Source organism: Pristis pectinata, chromosome 11 (genome assembly GCF_009764475.1).
Source record: "Pristis pectinata isolate sPriPec2 chromosome 11, sPriPec2.1.pri, whole genome shotgun sequence".
Taxonomy (NCBI): Eukaryota; Metazoa; Chordata; class Chondrichthyes; order Rhinopristiformes; family Pristidae; genus Pristis; species Pristis pectinata.
The window spans coordinates 49,726,940-49,747,102 of record NC_067415.1 but is presented as its reverse complement, the minus strand read 5'-3'; the positions used below and the strand labels follow the sequence as shown (position 1 = coordinate 49,747,102).

The following is a 20,163-nucleotide window of genomic DNA, read 5'->3' as shown; positions in this document are numbered from 1 at the left end:
AATGAGGGGAAACAAAGGGAAGGGAAAAAAAAGATAGCTGGGGAAGAGGGGAGGGATTACTGGGAATTATAGAAATCAACGTTGAGGCCGTCAAGTTGGAGACTACCAAGGCGGAATATGAGGTGGTGCTCTTCCAACCTGCGTCTGGCCTCAATGTGGATAGATATGTCAGTATGGGAGTGGGATGTGGAATTGAAGTGGCTGGCCTCATGGGTATGTTTTCTTAGACAACCATGCCTGCACGTTGCAGTATGGAATTTGGCAATGAGCTGGAGGCCAGGAACAGGCATATGCAATGTCTCACTCTGCTGCAACAGTGAAACACAAGCTGCTGAGCCAAGGAGGCTGGATTATTGACTTTGAACAAAGAAGTCAATGAAGTATGCGGTTTATTTACCTTTCTTTATTTTACTTTGTTTTCAATTAATTTCTACCAGATTATGGTATTTTTAGATAAATTTATGATTATTTTTTAAAATTTATTTGCACATTTTAGATATGTCCGATGGACAGACCTTTAGAAATAGTTAAAAAGGCCTTTGGCATCAAGAAGCAGTCAAAGGCCATCAGATGTTCTAGATGTACTGCCTGAGGTCTAGTTGTTCCTCATTGCAAGTTCCACTTTGTAGGAGGGCACAGTATCCAGGCCTCCAGGTTGATTTGATCTTCTGAAACTACAAAAGCCAAGTGTTGCCGTGGGAAAAATGGGGGGCAAAACAGGCAGGTCATGCATAATCTTGTTCAATAATGAACCAGTCAGAGTTAATGTCTCTGTATCAAGAAGCAATGCCTCTGGATTTCTAGCCCAGTAACTTAACCTCTGTGGTAACATAACATTGCTAGTTGGTCAACAATAAGTTGGGGGACTAGGGAATTGCCTTGCTCCAATATTTCATATCATATCACCTTTTTGTTCTCTTTACTATGGTTTCCAACAGAAGGAAGCAGGAAGAAGAAATATGCAAAAGAAATCCTGAACTCACTGAATTATTTGGATGAGCGCTGTGTTCAGATGCGTCTTATAAACTTAACGTCAACAAGCCGGTGGAAAGATCGCTACAAGGTGAGTTTTAAGAATGTGATTCTTTTACTTATTTCTGGGAAGTGAGGACAGGATTCACCCTGAATGTGCTGTCAAATTGTGCACCCCAGGCTGTCTTCCTGTTCAAACTGCATACTGAAACAATTTGATGAGGCTGTCACAAAATAACTAACCATGGAAAGTTGTCCTAATGAGCATGTGACTTGAACTATTGTTGCCTTATAGAAAGCAAAGATAAAGAGACACGAAGTGAATGCATTTCCCCCATTCCAAATATAGGTTTAATCAACAGAGTTTGTTGTACTCCCAATTTGCAAGTACTGGCTCACCCTGTAGTTACCAAAATGACAGAATGAAGTGATCCTGGCTATTTGATGGAAGCATTAGGACTAAGAGACAGCTTAACAGTTGCTTACAGATAATGCTGTCAAAGGAAAGAACAAATATCATCAATAGCATTATCTAGATATCTTGTTGCTTAGCAACCCACAGATAATACTGAAGTCTTCATTCAAAGATTTTCAGTCTAAATGCATGGTTCCTGAGGATCAGGGAGAACATCATCAAGTTACAGTGAACCTGATGGAGGATCAAGAATTCTGTATACTGTATTTTTCTATAATTATTGACCTACTTTTGTATCATTTCTGTTGCTGAATATGACTTCAAGCTGTAATCTGCAATGGAGCATTATTTTGCTTTGAATAGCTGACATGATCTTCCAGAAGATTGAAAATGAGCACTGGCTTGGTGTTGGTTCTTACAGGGGTTCCTCTTAGAGATAAGTTTGAAAACTACTACTTAATTTTTGGATTCAAGTCGAAACAATTGATTATATTTTTCTTAAATTTTAATTTTAGAACTTTTTCAAATTAATCTGTCTTTTTATAATGGTTTAGTATGAGAAATAAATCTGGAAGTTGAATTAGAAAAGAAATAATTGTGCTTTTTAGGTATGTGAATTATGCGTTATAAGAATTTTGCATGTGCTTTTGAAGTACTTTCTCCTATTTCTGGCAGAAACCTGTTGTGATTCCCCCAAGCACTGGTGTCCTTCTATCGTATTTCATGCACATAATAAGCGGGGTACGCTTCTAATTTACTAAAAGAAATTGGATCAAAAGGTTACACCATATGACCTTAGATTTCATTCACTGTGAAACAAGGAGCAAATTGTACAACAAGTTGGAAATCACATGCCAGTTAGGAGGTTGCCAGTGGAACATTGCCTTTATAAACACAGACTCGCCCACACTGACTTACAAACAGGTAGCAGTTCTATCTAGACTCATTGATGGTGCCAAGGTTAATTAACCTTCGATTCTCTTGAGGTCCTGAGACATATAAGTATAGTTACATTATGAAATATAGTAATCAACAAAAATAACATGATTTTATAATGGAGAAAAAGTAAAGAACAATGCTCCTGTAATTCTATCTAGTGGGTCCAAATAATGGGCATTGCTCTGGAAACTCATACGCCTCAAGACTACACTTAAGGTAATGGTGCCATTTAGTATGTTTCATTGACTTTATACCTTCCAGTCTACTCATCTCCCTCCCCATCCTCTTTCTTCAGTACATTGATGACTGTGGGTGCCACTTGGTGCTTTTGCTCCAAACTGGAAAATTTCAATCAATTTATTCCTAATTTCAACCCCTCCCTCACCTTCACCTCTGATGTTTCCCTTCCTCAGCCTAACTCTCTCCATTTCTTTGATAGGCTATCCACCATTGGCTATAAACCCACCAACTCTGATGCCAACCTTAATTACACTTTCTTCCATGCATTTTCTGCCAGGACTGTAGTTCATTCTCCCATTTTCTTTCATTTCTGTCATGTCCATTTGGACCATTGCCTCCAAAGCATCTTCATTTTTCCTCAGCTAACTTTTCCCATTGACCATAATTCAGTGCTCTGCTATTCTGCTGTAGCTATTTACACCTCCCAGGACCCATCTTTTACTTTACATCCCAATATCACTCCCTTAACATCGCACCCCCCACCCCCCCCCACACACACCTCCAAACCCTTATCTTCCTTTCCTTGTTGCTATAATCTGTTTTAATCTATTACCATATAGGTCCATCACCTTATCTGAGACCTTATTCTTTGTAACTTCTTGCCTCCCGGGCATCCATCTATGGATGGACATTGAGGGCCAAGCCCTCAGTCACTTCTGTCTACACTTTGGAGTTTCCTGCCTTATATCCTGCACCATTTCAGACTTTTCCTTTTATATCTTGCGTAAAACCTAAATTTTTGGCCAAGTTTTATGTCTGGCTTGGCCCCATTATTTTAGAATTTACAGCTATTTCTACATTAAAGGCCCCATATAAATATTAATTTGTTATTGTCTTCTCAGAGCCATCCAACCAGAGTTCCCTCTCCTTCAGAAAAATGTGAGCCATGTACTGAACATGTCATTGCTGTTGTCTGGATAACAGCCAGTAATGTGCATATTTTTGTGGTGATGTGACACTTGAACATTAACTAAGTATAAACCCTTTCATTTAATAATGGCTTTGGCCTTGATATTAATAACTTTGATGCTCATATGGATAATGTGTGTGGCTCTTTGCACTGATAGAAACCCTGCTTTCATTGAAAGATGATCATCACAATTACCTGATTCCTCTTTTCACAGGAAAAACGTTGGCCGTGTTGTCCATTGTATAAGTTACTGTTGCTTATTCCTTGATATAAATGCATAGCAGGCTGCCTGGTAATGGATGCCTGCTGTAGTAACTTGGAAGGAATGTGGGAAAATGTGAGGTTATACACTTTGGAAGGAAGAGTGAAAAAGCAAATTATTATTTAAATGGAATGAGACTACAAGATATGCATGAAATACAAGGGTTGGCATGTGGTAAAATGAGTAATTAGGAGGGCTAAGGGAATGTTGATCTTTTTATACAAGGACCATGGATTATGAAAGTAGAGGTTTTGTGAAGTTTACAATGCGCTGGTGACACTGCACTGTGTAGTTTTGGTCTCCATATTTAAGGAAGACCATATCTGCATTGGAGGCAGTGCAGAAAAGATTGACAAGGTTGATTCCTGGGTTGAAGAGGTTGATGGATGAAGGAAGGTTAAGCAGTTTGGGCTTAGACACAATGGAGTTTAGAAGAATGAGAGGTGATCTTATTGAAACATAGGTCTTTGAGGGGAATTGATATGATGAATGCTGACAGGATATTTACCCTAGTGAGGGTATCCAGAACTGGGGGCATAGTTTCGGAATAAGAGGCCATCCATTTAACTCAGATATGTGGAGGAATTTCTCTCTGAGGGTTATGAATCTGGAATTATCTATGTAGAGAGCTGTGGTTGCAGAATCATTGTATACATTCAAGGCAGAGATTGACATATATTTCAACTACAAAAGAGTCACAGGATATGGGGGGAGAATGGGAAAGTGGTGTTGAAGTATGACTGAATCAGCCATGATCTTATTGAATGGTAGATCAGGAGTGAGGGGCCAGGAGGCCTGCTCCTGCTTCTGCTTATGTTCTTATGTGAGAAAAACTGCCCCTTCACTAAAAGTAAATAGGAGGGACACACAGGAAAACCAACCATGGTAATATACAGCCAAGAATACATAAAATGTGCATTCCATTCTCTTCCAAAAACACATTTTGAAATCTGCCTTAAAGAGGACTACCTGGGCAGTTGTGTTTCTGAGTAGTTTGGTTCACTTTTCTATAAATAAGCTGCTTACTCAAAAACATCTTCACATTTGTTGAGTACGGACTAGCCATTCAATAAGCATAGATGCTTATTTAAGTCAATTTTAGATTGTCCTTTGTTCAATAAAACTGCATCTACGGTCCCTTGGCACTTTGATAAATAAAGAATTAGACAGTACTAATAAGTAAGTGTTTGATTGATATCTGCATTGGAATCAGCGAAAGGCAGCCGATTTATATTCTCTGAAGCTGTTATACTTTATTCTGCATTCTGTTATTGTTTTACCTTATACTACCTCAAAGCACTATGTAATGAATTGATCCGTATGAATGGTATGCAAGACAAGTTTTTCACTGAACCTCAGTACATGTGACAATAATAAACGAATTCCAATTCCAATTTATTGAATGTAGTTTGTACCAAAGGACAGTTCTGTGGCTGGAAGTCTGTTTATGGATTATGTTAGGTCATTTGTATTCAAATGCAGTCAGTCCAGTTTTGCAAAGGGCTACAGAGCTGTTTTAAGCTTTGGAGACCAGTTGAAAGTCCTGAAAAGATGGCTTATTTATAATTTTGTATCAAAGAAGGTAGTGAAATATGAGATTTAGAGTAAAACTCCATAATCGCTATTCGACCATTTGGTTCGGCACCTCCCTCACAATGTGAAATCCCAATGGTTCACATCTGGCTCTTGTAAAAGAAAGGAATGAGGTAAATATACAGGTGCAGCTGCCCAAACTGATGCACCTTTAAAGGTAGCATTGATTACTTATGATCCCCTGGTGATATTTACTGCAATTGCTGGGGCCCTGGTTCCTGTGGTGCCTGTCGACTCACTAGGCCCTGGATCTAGTGCTCCTTTCCTACTCATAAGGGCCCTGGTTCCCACACTCTCAGTCCACTTGCTCAGGCCTAGTTCTACTCATCCAGGCTCTGATTCCCACACTCCCCATCCACTTGCCAGGGTCCCTGTTTCCATATTCTCCATCCATGCAATGGGGTACCAGTCCCTACACTCTCTTTAAGATCACCTGGTTCTGTTGGCTGCACTCACTTGAAACTTACTGGTTCTGTTTCCCACGAATCTTTTAACCTTCGGACTCACTGAAAGACTTATTATTCTATGTTATATCTAAAGAAAAAAAAGAATTAAATATTTGATAGTCCATAAAATCTGCTAGTCCAGCCCCACCAAAATCGCAGATGTGCCCTATTAAACGAGTTTTACCACATCGGGTAGAGTTTGCTGTAAAAGTAGCAGCTTGTGAACAGCACAAACTATTAGTGTGTAAGTCCACCAGTGATTTGTGGAAAGAAGTGATACCATGAAAATTGTGAATCGCTCCAAATTGCTGGACAATCTGCTGCTCCTCTATTAGTCTGAGAGCGCATCTGTACTCTTAACTCCACCTATAAATTTCATGAATTTGTTACATTGGCAAGTTAATTTCATTTGAGTTCACACCAAAAAGTTATTTAGTTATTTAGTTATTAATTACATGCGTACCTTTATACCACATGATAATTGTTGATAACTATTGATCAACAAGCTCTGTAGCCTAGAAAGTGAACAGTGAAAACAGCTTAAATATTCATTTTTTCAAATTGTGAATTGGTGCTGGTGAATTTTTAAATATTAAAACTTTTTCTCTTTGTTACAACTGATCTCTTGTTTCCCTTCTCTCTTATTTCACTGCCCTTGGGACTTTCTGTGGGCTTTTGCACAAGTTTCTGTCGAACATTCAACAGCATTTTCTACAAGGATCTGGGTTGTTTTAATGAGTGGTCCAGTCTGAACCAGGAAGTGTCCACCAGAGTACTGAATTCAATGTCAAATCAGAAATAGAAAACAAAATAAAGAGAATAAATAGAGGTTGTATTTTTAAAGAAAGAGAAAAATAAATGAGATTGAATAAAACAGTAGAAGAAAATATTTTGTTAAAATTTTCAACAATTAAGGAAGAAGGAAGGAACCTCCACATTTATATAAGCTGATTTTCAGCACCAGACAGGTTGTTTGGCAGTAATTGAATTTTGTCATGCTATTAATAGGGTAGGTAGACTGGAACGTACATTTGCAAACATTTTTGAAGACTTATTTCTTATCTTTAAAGTAAGTGCTGCAATGTCACCTTGTATTTGAAAGGTAAACAAGATGCCAAGATGCAATTTTACGTAAGTGTTGGAGGAGCAGGGGTCTCAGGCAGTGATGTCTGAATTTCCATATTTTGCTGTACATATGCAATCATTGGAATTTGCTGTCCAATTTATACCTAAGTAATGGTGAATACTATTTATTTATTCATCTGAATCCAGCCCTTTGCTTCAGAAGCCATGCAGTCAGGCTGACCATTCACTAAGGTTTTGAAGGCTCCATTGTCTTCTCTGTGCACTTAACGATTTGCAACTTTTAACTTAAAGAGCAAAAGTATTTAAGCTGACGTAGCAGGAGCAAGTCTGACCAGACGTGCACTAAAATGTCCTACTCCATCAGATTTTCCTCTGGGTGTAACAGTTTCCTCCCACCTCTGAAAGACATGTGGGTTATTAGGTTAATTGGCCACTGTGAATTGAGCCCAGTATGAAAGTATGTGAGAAGAATAACAAAAATATGAGCAGGCTAGAATTAGAGTAAGTGGGTGCTTTATGGTTGGAGTGGAATTGGTGGGCCAAAGGGCATGTTTCCATGCTGTATGACTCTATGGTTCCATGACTGCAAACCCTGGCTCTTGCTTCTCATTCATTTGTCTTGCATATACAAAAAACATCTCTTCGTTCAGAGTTTAAGTCTCAATTTGATAAGGGAATCTGTAAAGAGGATCACAAGCCAGCACATGAAACATTCCAATAGACACTGAACTGATGCATGTTTCTTTGATTTCTCTGAGCCTGATTTCTTTTTCGGTAAAGTATTGTTGAAATGGACCCAGATCTTTCCTGTTCAAATGTTTTGTTTCTTTTTGCTACTTTTACAGGAGCGTGTAGATTGTTATCCTAATCTTCATGTAAAAGAGCACCCAGGAATCAAAACATCTTGTCAAGCCTGTGAACTGAAACGCACTTGTAGGTTCACAGTTATCCTGTCAGGGCAGCTATACGATTCCAAGAGTTTGGAACAGGACAGCTTCATGTCAAATGACAAGCAGGTAAAGCAAAGCAACACAGAATAAGGTAACATAAGATTCACAATGCTCGGGGATGTTGGAAATCAGGTTGGAGTGAGAGGAGTCGTCGGGTGGATTTGATGAACCATACAGAGATTAGGAACACATGTCTGAATAGAACAGAGGTGTTGAATAAATCTACGTTTTATCACCTTCATCAGCAGCAAACTAAGTGCTCTCGACTGAAGGAAGTGCTTTATACTGTATATGCTAGCTCACATGGAAAAAGTGTTCTGGGTAATTTGGCTTCATGCAATAGAGCAGAGCCGACAATAACAAATCAGCACTGTATTTTGCAGCCTTCATGACTTTTATTTTCATTAAAATAATTGATTTATATGAATAAGTTAAAGTTATATGAAACTTATTTATATAAAGGGGAGGCACAGTAGTTTAGAGGTTAGCTAATGCTATTACAGCACCAGTGACCTGGGTTCAATTCCGGCCACTGTCTGTAAGGAGTTTGTATGTTCTCCCCGTGTCTGCTTGGGTTTCCTCCGGGTGCTCCGGTTTCCTCCCACATTCCAAAGACATATGGGTTAGGAAGTTGTGGGCATGCTATGTTGGTGCCAGAAGCGTGGTGACACTTATGGGTTGGCCCCAGAACACTCTACGCAAAAGGATGCATTTCACTCTGTGTTTTGATGTCCATGTGACTAATAAAGATATCTTAAGACATCTTAATCTTATCTTAAACTTTAACCAATTGGTATCCGTACAATCATAGTACATTTTACATAATCACTTGTCTAATGACATTCACTTCAATGTACTTTGACTGGTGGTAACAATCTAATTCTCCTTTAAAAATAATTTTATTCTCTTTTATTTCTCATTGTGACAATAAATTCCACATTTAGGCATTTTCTATGCACAGGATTTTTTTGTAACTGCCCTATTAATTGTTTTGGTGATTGATTTGAATATAAATCTTTCTGTAGCTGTCGCATTATTTACTTTCTCACTGGGCTCTGTAACCTCTGTCAGTTCACCCACTGAGCTTCTCAGCATTGGAAGTGGGAAAAAAATGATCATTTGACCTATTTAAGTTCCTGTATTGGGTAGTGATAGTGTCATGGATGAAAAGAAAATAATTCCATTAAAATGTTCTCATTTAGGAGTTATTGGTGAAATATTAAGTGCAAAGAGAAAAAGCAAGGTGTTAAAGGAATAACATAGTATTTACATTAACGAGAAGAATCATTCAGGCCAACATGTCATTATAGTAATCTACATTCTGAATCCTCCCTGAGCAGGAGGCCATTAGACAAATGAAAGCAAGCTTGTAATTGACTGGAATTATAGATCCTGTTCCCAAAGCTAAAATATCTCTTGCTAAACAAAATAATTATTCTGAAACATTTATAAATGCAGGTGAACCTTTCATGGAATTGTTCACAGTAAGTTGGGAGATGCAATACTGCTGAGTGGGTGGATAAGTAAAACCAGCTACCTCCTTGACACAAAAACCAGCAGAATCTCCCCAGTTCCGTTCTACAGTTCTGAGGAGGAGGCACGGACACCTGCCAAGGGCCGGCAGCATCCTTTCTCACATCTGCTACCTGGGTTTTAGTAGCAGCACTGGGACTCAACCACAATTTTACCAGTAGTCCAAATTATCCCAGTTAAAAAGAGGTTGAAGGGGGTACACTTGTTTCTTCCTTTTGTGGGGCCAGCAAGCTTATGTTCCCAGAACCCAATCCAGGGAACTATCTTGTGTAAAGAGGCAGTTTCGAGGGTAAGGGGTAGGATCATGCTTTTCCAGCGCACTGCCTACTGTTATATAAAGAGAAAGTTAGGTGGGATGGGGGGTTTGTTGTGTTTACAGGCCCAAGGGATGGGGAACAGTGTCAGGTTGAGAAATCACGACCTGGGGCTGGGAATTGTGGACTGGAGGTAGGACATTGATTGTGGCCACAAGTGGGATCAGCATCTTGGGGACAGAATGTGGGTTGGTGCTCAGGGTCCATGAGCATTGCCAGTAGTTTGTGATCAGGAGTGCAAGGAGTGATCATGAATGGAGAGCCAAGGTTTGATTGGGAGTCGGGTGGGGGGAGTGGTGGTGATTTGAAGTTGGGTGGGGTCATGGATGATTGGGGGAGTGGGGGTTGGTCTCAATTTGTGGAGTGGGCTGTGGTTGGGAGTCGGTTTTATTGGAAGTCAGGGGAGAAGGATGGTCGACGGTTGTGGGGTGATTGGTGGATGATGAGGGTTTGGGGATGGAGGGTTATCAGAAGTTGTGGGGATTGGGGTTGATTGGATGTCCTGAGATTAAAGAGAGGTTGAGAGTCAGGGATTGGGGGCTGTTGAGAAGGGAGGAGGTGGGCTGATTGGGAGGTGAGGAGTTGGTCAATTGGTAGTCAGTGGGGGTGATAAGGATAGTTCATGATCAGACGTTGGGGTGATCGGGAATCGATGGGCAATTGGGAGTCAGGAGATGGGTGTGATAGGGAGTCAGAGGTGGATCAGCAGTCAGAGGTGGGAGTAATCGGGAGTTGTGGGATGGTGGGTGATTGTGAATTGGATGCTCATGACCAGAGGGTGAGGATGTGGTCAGGTGTCATGGGGCTTGGGTGTGGTGGGAAGTCAGAGGTTGTGGTGGTCTTGAGTTGTGGGATGGGATTTAATCAGGAGTCATGGGGTTGTGGGTCACCAGGAGTTGGGTGTTCATGACCAAAAAACAGGGTGTGATCAGGAGTCATAAGCGTGGGGGCTGATTGGGAGTCATAGAAGTTAGAGGGTGACTGGGGAGTTCGGAGTTGGTCAGGAGTTCGGGAGGGTGGGGGCTGATCAGGTGTCAGGGTGGGGAGTTTGACTGAGAGTTGGGGGATAGAGTGGAGGGATTAGGGCATGATTGGAAGTCAGGGTGGTGGGAGTGCCTGTCTGGATACAAAGACACAGATTTTCTTTATCTGGAACATAGAACAGTACAGCACAGGAACCGTCCCTTCAGCTCATGATGTTGTGCTGAACTAATTAAATGCCGAACTAAACTAATCCCTTCTGCCTACACAATGTCCATACCCCTCCATTCTCTGCATATTCATGTGCCTATCTTTTAAATGCCTCCATCATATCTGCCTCCACCACCACCCCGGCAGTGTATTCCAGGTACCCACAGCTCTCTGTGTACAAAAAAATTGCCCCGCACATCCCCTTTGAACTTACTCCCTCTCACTTTAAATGCATGCCCTCTAGTATTATACATTTTGACCCTGGGAGAAAGATGCCAGCTGTCTACTCTACCTATGCCTCTCATAGTCTTATAAACTTCTATCAGGTCTCACCTCAGCCTTGCTGCTCCAAAGAAAACAATCCAAGTTTGTCCAACCTCTCCTTATAGCACATGCCCTCTAATCCAGGCAGTATCCTGGTAAACCTCTTCTGCACCCTCTCCAAAGCCTCCACATCCTTCCTGTAATGGGGAGAATGGAATGCGATTCTCCAAATGCGGCCTAACGAGTTTTATAAATCTGCAACACAACTTCCTGACTCAACCAATAAAGGCAAGCATGGCATACACCATCTTTGCCATCCTATTAACCCGTGCAAAGGATATGGATGTCCTTTCCAGTGGAACCTAAGCAAAACATGGTTGTTCCATCAGTGGCCACCAACTGTCAATGTATAGTTGCTCCACAAACAATGGGATTCAATCTCCTGAGCAATGTTCTACCAATCATCCAATTGTAGGAAGGGTGCAGCACAGCTGAAAGGGCTTGGTCTAATTTCTGGCACAATGTTAAATGTGATTAAAACACTCCTGCTGCCATTTGGCGATTTCCCAATCCAAGTTGGATCGGGTTGTTCTGACGATGTTCCTGAAACATTAATGCTGTTCCATTTTTTTGCAGATGCTGCCTGATCTGCTAAGTGCTTCCAGCATTTTCTCTTTTCAATTCAAATTTCCAGCATCTGCTTCTTTGTTTAGATTTTTAATCACTGTTGGTTCCCACTGCACTGAAAAAATAGTGTAACATGGTCCATTATGTAAGCTAACACAAGTAGAAGGAAGTTAAACCCCAGGCCTGGGTTAACAGTTTTCTAAATGAGATTGCCATACAATAAATAACAAGTGACCTTAATAATGACATTTCAACTTTTAAGTTCCACTTTAAATATAAGAAAGGAGAGGGTGTGTGAAGTTGATATTGTACTGCAGAATTGAAGCAGTTGCACCAAGAGGGCATTTGCAGTTTCAGTGATGTAATTCTCTATCTGTAACTGTGTTGAGCTGGTTTGCTGGTTCACAGAAAACAACAGTGAGCAGCTTTCTTTGGTGTCTCACACAACTTCATGTCTACAGAGTATCATTGATATCTTGGGAGGGGGGTGGGGGAGAGCTGGTCTCCAGAAGGCTCCACTGAAAAGGACTCCCATGTGAGGAAAATCCGTCTACTTGTCTTTGTATCCAGGCAGGCACCCCCACCATCCCACTGTCAGAGACGAAAGATGTCACAAGAAGAGCAAGAGGTAAAAATACTTCACTGTGTAAAGGGAAGGAGAATAAGAAAAGTACATTCAGCATAGTTAGTTCACTCTGACATTCAGTTGGGGGCCTGTTACTTTCATTTTTATCTCCCTGACAGGATTATAAATTTTCCTTTCCCTGGAGACGATTCTGCACTCCTCTTCAGCTTCAAGACAGTGTCTGGTTCAATAGAAAGAAAACAAGACCTCCATTTATAATGCGTTATCAAACCTCTCTGGAATGTCTCAAAACATTTGACAAGCAATGAATTACCTTGAAATGCAGAGAATTGTTATGCTGCTGATGTGTTGGTCATATTGCACACAAGGGCCCAAAACAAAATGAGATAAATGACAAATTAGTCTGAGAACTTTGGCCGTGAGGCAAAATAGACTGCAGATGCTGGAAATCTGAAATAAAAACAGATAATGCAAGAAATACTCAGCAGATAGGACAGCATTTGTGAAGAGAGAAAGGAGGTTAATGCTTCTGCTCCATGTCCCTTCATCAGAACTCGAAAGAGTTGGAATTCAAACATGTTATAAGTTACAGAGGAGGGCTAGAGGTGGAAAGAACAAAGGGTGGAATAATCAAAGGCATTAGGTGAAAATCAAGAGAGACAATAATGGAAGTTATACTGTGGGCTGAGAGTGGGTGGTGAAGGCTTGCTTATTGTAGTTGATCTGACTGGAGGGGATATAAATAAATGTTGATGGAAGAGAGCAGAGAGATTAAAAATTTTGTGCCTGAACTGTGAGGTACAAAGGCATCATTAGCAGAGAGAGAAAACCTGAGTTAATATTACAGTTTAGTACATCAGATTTGCTTTGGAGGAAGTAAGCAGAGTTAAGGAAGAAGTTCTTCAATATGAACATAAATTCAGTCAGGAGAAAGATGTTGGCAGTGAAGGGGGACTACTGTTTTTTGGGCCATCCTGTTACAGGATGGAGATGTAAAGGGATTGGACATTTGTGGTGAAAATGAGCCAGCATCTCCTCCTCCAACTCAACAGATTACAGCCCTCAGGATTCAACACTGAATTAATTTCTCAGATAACCAGGTGTTCTCGTTTGTATCACAACTAGCTAGGTCCAGTGAGAGATCATAAACTTGTAACGTTAACTCTCTGTTCCTCACTCCACAGATGCTGCCTAGTCTGCAGTATATTTCTAGCATTTTCTTTTCTTTCAGTTCTCTAGCATTAAAGGTGACAGAGTGCAGGTAAGAGAGGAGGGGAGTTGCCTTCTTGATGAAAGAGGACATAAGAACAGTCATTAGAGAGGATATTCTTGGGGGAAATCATCCAATGAGGCCATATGGGTAGAACTTAGAAACAAGAAGGGAATGGTCACTCTGATGGGATTGTATTATAGGCCCCCCAGTAGTCAGTGGGAATTGGAGGAGCAGATAAGATAAGATATCCTTATTAGTCACATGTACATCAAAACACACAGTGAAATGCATCTTTTGTGTAGAGTGTCGCCACGTTTCCGGCACCAACATAGCATGCCCACAACTTCCTAACCCGTATGTCTTTGAAATGTGGGAGGAAACCGGAGCACCCGGAGGAAACCCATGCAGACACAGAGAGAACGTACAAACTCCTTACAGACAGCGGCCGGAATTGAACCCAGGTCACTGGCGCTGTAAAGCGTTACGCTAACCACTACGCTACCGTGCAGCTAGTTGTAAACGTAATGTTAGTGGGAGATTTTAAATTCCCTAATATTGACTGGGCCAACCATAGTGTAAAAGGTTTGGATGGAGTGGAATTTGTGAAATGTGTCCATGATAGCTTCCTTCATCAATATATAGAGAGGACTTCCAGAGAGGGTGCAACACTGGACCTCCTCCTGGGAAATGAGGTAGGACAAGTGGCGAAAATGTCTGTCGGTGAGCACGTTGGGTCCAGTGACCATAATTCTATAAGTTTTAAAATAGTAGTGGACAAGGATATGACCTGTTCACAGGTTAAGATCCTAAACTGGGGCAGAGCAAATTTTGGAGCCATTAGGCGAGATTTTGCAGTGGTTGATTGGGCGAGATTGTTTGCTGGGGAGACAGCGTCTGCCAAGGGGGAGGCAGCGTCTGCCAAGTGGGACGCCTTTAAAAGTGCGATGTCAAGAGTTCAGGGCCTGCATGTTCCTGTGAGGGTGAAGGGCAAGGATGGCAGGTTTCGGGAACTTGAGTAACGAGAGATATTGAGGCTATGGTTAAGAAAAAGAGGGATGTATACTACAAGAAATATAGGAGTGCATAAGAGAAAAGTTAGGAAGGCAAAAAGAGGATATGAGAAGGATCTGGCAGGCAAGGTGAGGCAAAATCCCAGGTATATTAAGAGTAAAAGGGTGGCTAGAGAGAGAATAGGTCCCCTTAAAGATTAGCATGGCCCTCTGTGTGTGGAACCGAAGGAAATGGGTGAGATTTTTAATGAATATTTCTCTTCAGTATTTACTGTGGAGAAAACTAAGGAAAGGGGGGAAATGAGTGGTCTTGTCTTGGACCACATACGAATTAACAGGGAGGAGGTTTGGAGGCCTTAAAGTGCATTAAGGTGAATAAATCCCCAGGGCCTGGACTGGTACATTCTTGGACCTTGTGGGAAGCTAGAGAAGAAATTGTGGAGGGCCTTGCAGAGATTTTTGCTTCATCTCTGGCCACAGGTGAGGTTCCAGAGGACTGGATAGTGGCTGGTGTGGTACCATTTGTTTAAAAAGGGTAGCAAAAACAAGCCAGGAAACTACAAACCAGTGAGTCTGACATTGGCGGTGGGTAAATTGCTGGAGGGGGTTCTGAGGGACAGGATTGACCAATATTTGGAGAGACATGGTCTGATTCGAGACAGTCAGTGCAGCTTTGTGCATGGGAAGTCGTGTCTGACAAACCTCATGGAGTTCTTTGAGGAGGTAACCAAGAGGGTAGATGAAGGCAGAGCAGAGGATGTTGCCTATATGGACTTTAGCAAGGTCTTTGACAAGGTACCTCATGGCAGGCTAGTCTGGAAGGTTAGATTGCATGGGATCTAGGGGGAGATAACGGATTGGATTCATAATTGGCTCAGTGGTAGGAAGCAAAGAGTGATGGTCGAGGGTTGTTTCTTGGATTGGAGGCCTGTGTCTAGTGGTGTGCCATAGTGGTTGGTGCTGGGACCTTTGTTGTTTGTAATTGATATAAATGATTTGGATGTGAATGGTCAAGGCATGGTTAGTAAGTTTGCGGATGATTCTAAAATAGATGGTGTTGTAGACAGTGTAGAAGATTATGAAAAATTACAGGGGGATCTTGACCAGCTAGATACATTAGCTGAGGATTGGTAAATGGCTTTCAATCCAGATAAATGTTGCGTATTGGGTAGGACTTGTACAGTGAATGGTAGGGCCCTGGGTAGAGTTATGGAACAGAGGGACCTCGGACTGCAAGTACATAGTTTACTGAAAGTGGCGTCAAGGTAGATAGGATGGTGAAGAAGGTGTTGTGATATGCTGGCCTTCATCAGTCAGGGCATTGAGTATAGGAATTGGGAAGTTATGTTGCAGTTATATAAGATGTTGGTGAGCTCACACTTAGGAGTATTGTGTACAGTTTTGGTCACCCTGTTGTAGGAAGGATGTTATTAAACAAGAAAGAGTGCAGAAAAGATCTACCAGAATGTTGCCTGAGGGCCTGAGTTAAAAGGAGAGGTTGCATAGACCGGGACTTTATTCCCTGGAAAGAGGTATGTCAGATCATGAGGGGCATAGACTGCATGAAAGCACATAGTCTTTTTTTTCCCAGATAGAGGCTGCTAAAAACAAGAGGACATAGGTTTAAAATTAGAGGTGAGTGATTTAAAAGGGACAACAGGGGCAGCTTCTTCACACAGAGGGTGGTGCGTATTTGGAATGAGCTGCCAAAAATAGTGGTTGAGGTGGGCACATTAGCAACATTTAAAAGCCATTTAGATAAGTACATGGATAGGAGAGGTTTAGAACGCTATGGGCCAAATGCAGGCAGATGGGACTAGCTCGCTGGGCAACATAGTTGGCGTGGACGAGTTGGGCAGAAGGGCCTGTTTCCATGCTGTATGACTCTATAACTCGATTTTATCTCAGTGCTGGCATTGTTTCTCTCACTTTCTGCCTCTGTCGCTCTGTCTGTCTGTCTGTCTGTCTGTCTCTCTCCCCTCAGAACACATGAATCTACTTTTATTTGCATCTTCTCAAATCAAATGTCTGTGAACAAACCTTTCTCAGCCATTGTTAGCCAGCACCCTAACCTCTTGTGTCATTGTCACTTCTGAATCTCCATCCTATCACAGACATTCCTCTTGTTCCATTGTTCTTATTTTTCTTTACAACTTTTTTCTGAATTATTTTGAAAGACTTCTCTGTCCACAGATGCTGACCGATCTGCAGAGTATTTTCAGTTTTTTATTGCTGTGGGATTTAATGTTGGCTGAGGGATCAATGTTGGTAGGAACTGCAGGAAATTCCAGCTAGTGCCATGGGAACTCAGATGTCTGTCCCAATGAATGGAAAAGCAGATGAGACTTGGGCTTTCTCATATATTTCTCCTGTATTATGCACTAAAGAGCTGGCCCAGAGGGGTTCCCTTGCATCATACCAACCCCAATATGATGTTATCTGATAATGATTGTTGCTCAAAATCTTGTTACTGTAGTTATCTCAAAGAATGCAAATGAACCCTGCCAATGTTATTCTAGCCTTTGAATAGCAGAAGAATAAACACCAGTGGACATGAAACTTAGGCTTGAACCTACAAATTGGTTTTATTAAAATTGATAATCAGAGCGTTGCCATACTTCAAAATGGCAGATTTTCAGAACTGTACTTGGGTACAAAAATATTAAATTTACAACACAGTTAACTTTATAAGGTAAATCTTTTAAAATAATATAGCTATGAGTTTTATCCACTAACATTAAGGCCCCATATTGAAAGGATGTGTTGGGTGTGGCATTGGGTATGGTCTGCAGGAGCACCGTAGTAGGCAATGCACCTGGGTAAATGGAATCACAGTAGCAGCAAAAGTCAAACTTTTGCCTTGTAGATGGCAAAATAGACTCCAAAACCCAGAAGTTACTGTGCACAAACTTCACAAGCATCTTGAAGTAAGCAACAATAGCCTCCTTTAGCACTGCTGAGCTCAAGACAGATCACAGTCTAGGTGTACCCATAGGAAAGGCACAGTGTTTTGACATTTGGGCGATAGGTAAATTGAAATCATGGTGGAAATTCTTCAGTGTTAACACATTTGGTAATTTGGGCAACATTGTGGTATGGCAACAGTTTCTGACTCTGCATCATCAGTGTGTCACAGGTGTATAAGATTTGCTGGCTTCACAGATCCTTAAGGCATGATTATGGGAGTATTGGATGAGAATAGAATATTGGCACAGAGGGGGTAAATTTTCACAGAAGGGAAGTAAGCAAGTCCTTAGCAGTAAACTCATCCCTTGTGTCTCTTGTGGCTTTATTATACACTTCCTAACCTTTTCTTTGGTTGTCCAGATCGGAGTAGGTATTTGAACCATTTATTATGTCATGGGAACTTAATAGGTTGCCACGTTTTACCACAAATAAATTTAATTGGTTAGAAAGTGCCTTGGGATATTTTTAGGTTATATGTAAAAAAACTCTATTTAAATGCAAATATTTATTTATTACCTTTGATCTACAATCATCCCGCTAATCCTCTGACACATGTTATCTGACTTACTTCCATGAAGCCACTGGCAGGTTGGTCCTTGAACATGTCCTTTGATTTTTTTTAGTTAAAATATCCTTAGAGTTCTTATTGCATCACAGCAGATCAATTTTACTGTTCATGTGTCCCCTGCTAGCTTCTAGAAGGTGATTGTCAACTTTGAAAACTGTGGTTAAAATAGCAAACAGTAGGAGTGTAACTGGGACAGACCAGTAATTATTTTACATCCATTTTAATTCCCTGCCCTGTTGAGATTGGCCTTATGCCTCAGAGCAATTAGTACAATAGGACAATATAATTAAATATCCACAAATCTTGCAAGTTTGCTGTTTTGTCCAAAAAAATGAAAAGTGGACCGAAAAAAAGAATTCATGCTGCAAGATTTACCTAATGTTCATTGTATGCAAATTGGAGATAATTAACTGGGAATATTAAAGCTGTTATGTCAAGCCTCATTTAGAATATGACTTGTTTATTTGTGTGAGGAAAGTGGAGAAGTGAAATGATCCAAAGTCGACTGTCAGCCATAGGAACTACCCAACAGACAATAAAATTATTTGAATCTTACTTAATGCTACTTGCTAATTAAACATTTACATATATAACAGTTTTTGATTTTACAAATATTATTATTACCTGTAATGGTCGATAGACTATTACAATATTCTGAAGCATGGAGGTTTAGCTCCATGTCGTTGTGTCTCTTTAGCTCCATCAGATGGCAATATTGTACCTTGGTGCATTTTTTACTCAGTCATTTCACCATTAGAATCAGTTTAAAATTCAACTGGTGAAAGATAATTAGGATCAAATTTGTCCACCTTTTGGTCCTTACAATTCCTACTTTTTACTTTCTGTTGAGCATTGAGCCCTGATTTAACCAGGAGTACCTTGGAGAAGGAACTGAAACCAATAAAATGGTGAACATCTTTGGTCTAAATCAGTAGCCATTTCATAAATGATGTGAAAATATCAGAAACCAGCATGTGATGTAGTGCAAAATGAAAGTCGTGTTATAGCCAGGAGATACTTCAGACATGGTTGAATGGGTTGTATTGTAAGTACATTGCTCTGCTTTTAAATCAACCTAAATTTTGCCTCTGACCTGCTCTTGTAGACTCAATAGTTATGTGGCTGATCCAGTCGAATTTCTGGTCAATGGTAACATCAACATCTCGGGGGGGGGGGGGGGGGGGGGGTCACCATTGCCCAGAAACTCAACTGCACCAGCCACATAAATACTGTGTCTAAAACAGCATGGCAGAGGCTGGATGTTCTGCAATGAATGACTCAGCTCCTGACACCCAAAAGCCTTTCCACCATCTACAAGACACACGTCCAAAGCATAAAAAGATGCTCTCTACATACCTGGATGAGTGCAACACTAACGACATCAAAGCGGTCAAAATTATTCAGGACACACCTTGACTATCACCCTGCATATATATTCTCTTCACCACTATCACACCGTGGGCACAGTGTGTACCATTTGCAAAATGCATCACTACTGTAACAGCAGCTCCCAAACCTGTGAGCTCTACCACCAGGGACATGGGCAACAGACAAAAAGGAATACCACACCCTGCAGTTCCCCTTCAAGTAGCACGATGTCCTGAAATAAATGGCCATTTCTTTGTCACCACTCGGCCTCATACCTGGGATTTTCTACCCACCTTCACCAGAAGGACTGCAGCAATTCAAATTGGCTATTCACCTCCAGCTCCCATAGAGCAGTTTTGGATGCTCAATAAATGCTGGCCTTGCCATGACATCACCATCCTGAAAAGATAATAAATAAAAAATCTGGCATCGGGAAACAGACTTGGTATTGGTATTGATTTATTATTGTCACTTGTCCCGAGGTACAGTGGAAAAACCTGCCTTGCATACTGATCGTACAGGTCAATTCATTACACAGTGCAATTACATTGAGTTAGTACAGAAAACATTGAGGTTAAGTACAGGTAAAAACAATAACAGTACAGAGTAAAGGTGTCACAGCTACAGAGAAAGTGCAGTTCAATAAGGTTTCATTTTGTCTAGTGTCCATGAATGGCACTTATGGCCACTCCTGAGGTCTACGTAGCCT

General features: G+C 41.0%; 1 protein-coding gene across 1 annotated transcript in view; it reads left to right on the top strand.

Moving 5' to 3' along the window:
* Positions 1–20,163, top strand: part of ccdc82 (coiled-coil domain containing 82) — a 58,530-nt gene that overhangs the window by 13,497 nt on the left and 24,870 nt on the right. Inside the window, exons 5-6 of the mRNA XM_052026752.1 lie at positions 939–1,063; positions 7,709–7,879. Coding sequence (XP_051882712.1) covers positions 939–1,063; positions 7,709–7,879 — 296 coding nt within the window. The remainder of the gene's footprint in view (positions 1–938; positions 1,064–7,708; positions 7,880–20,163) is intronic.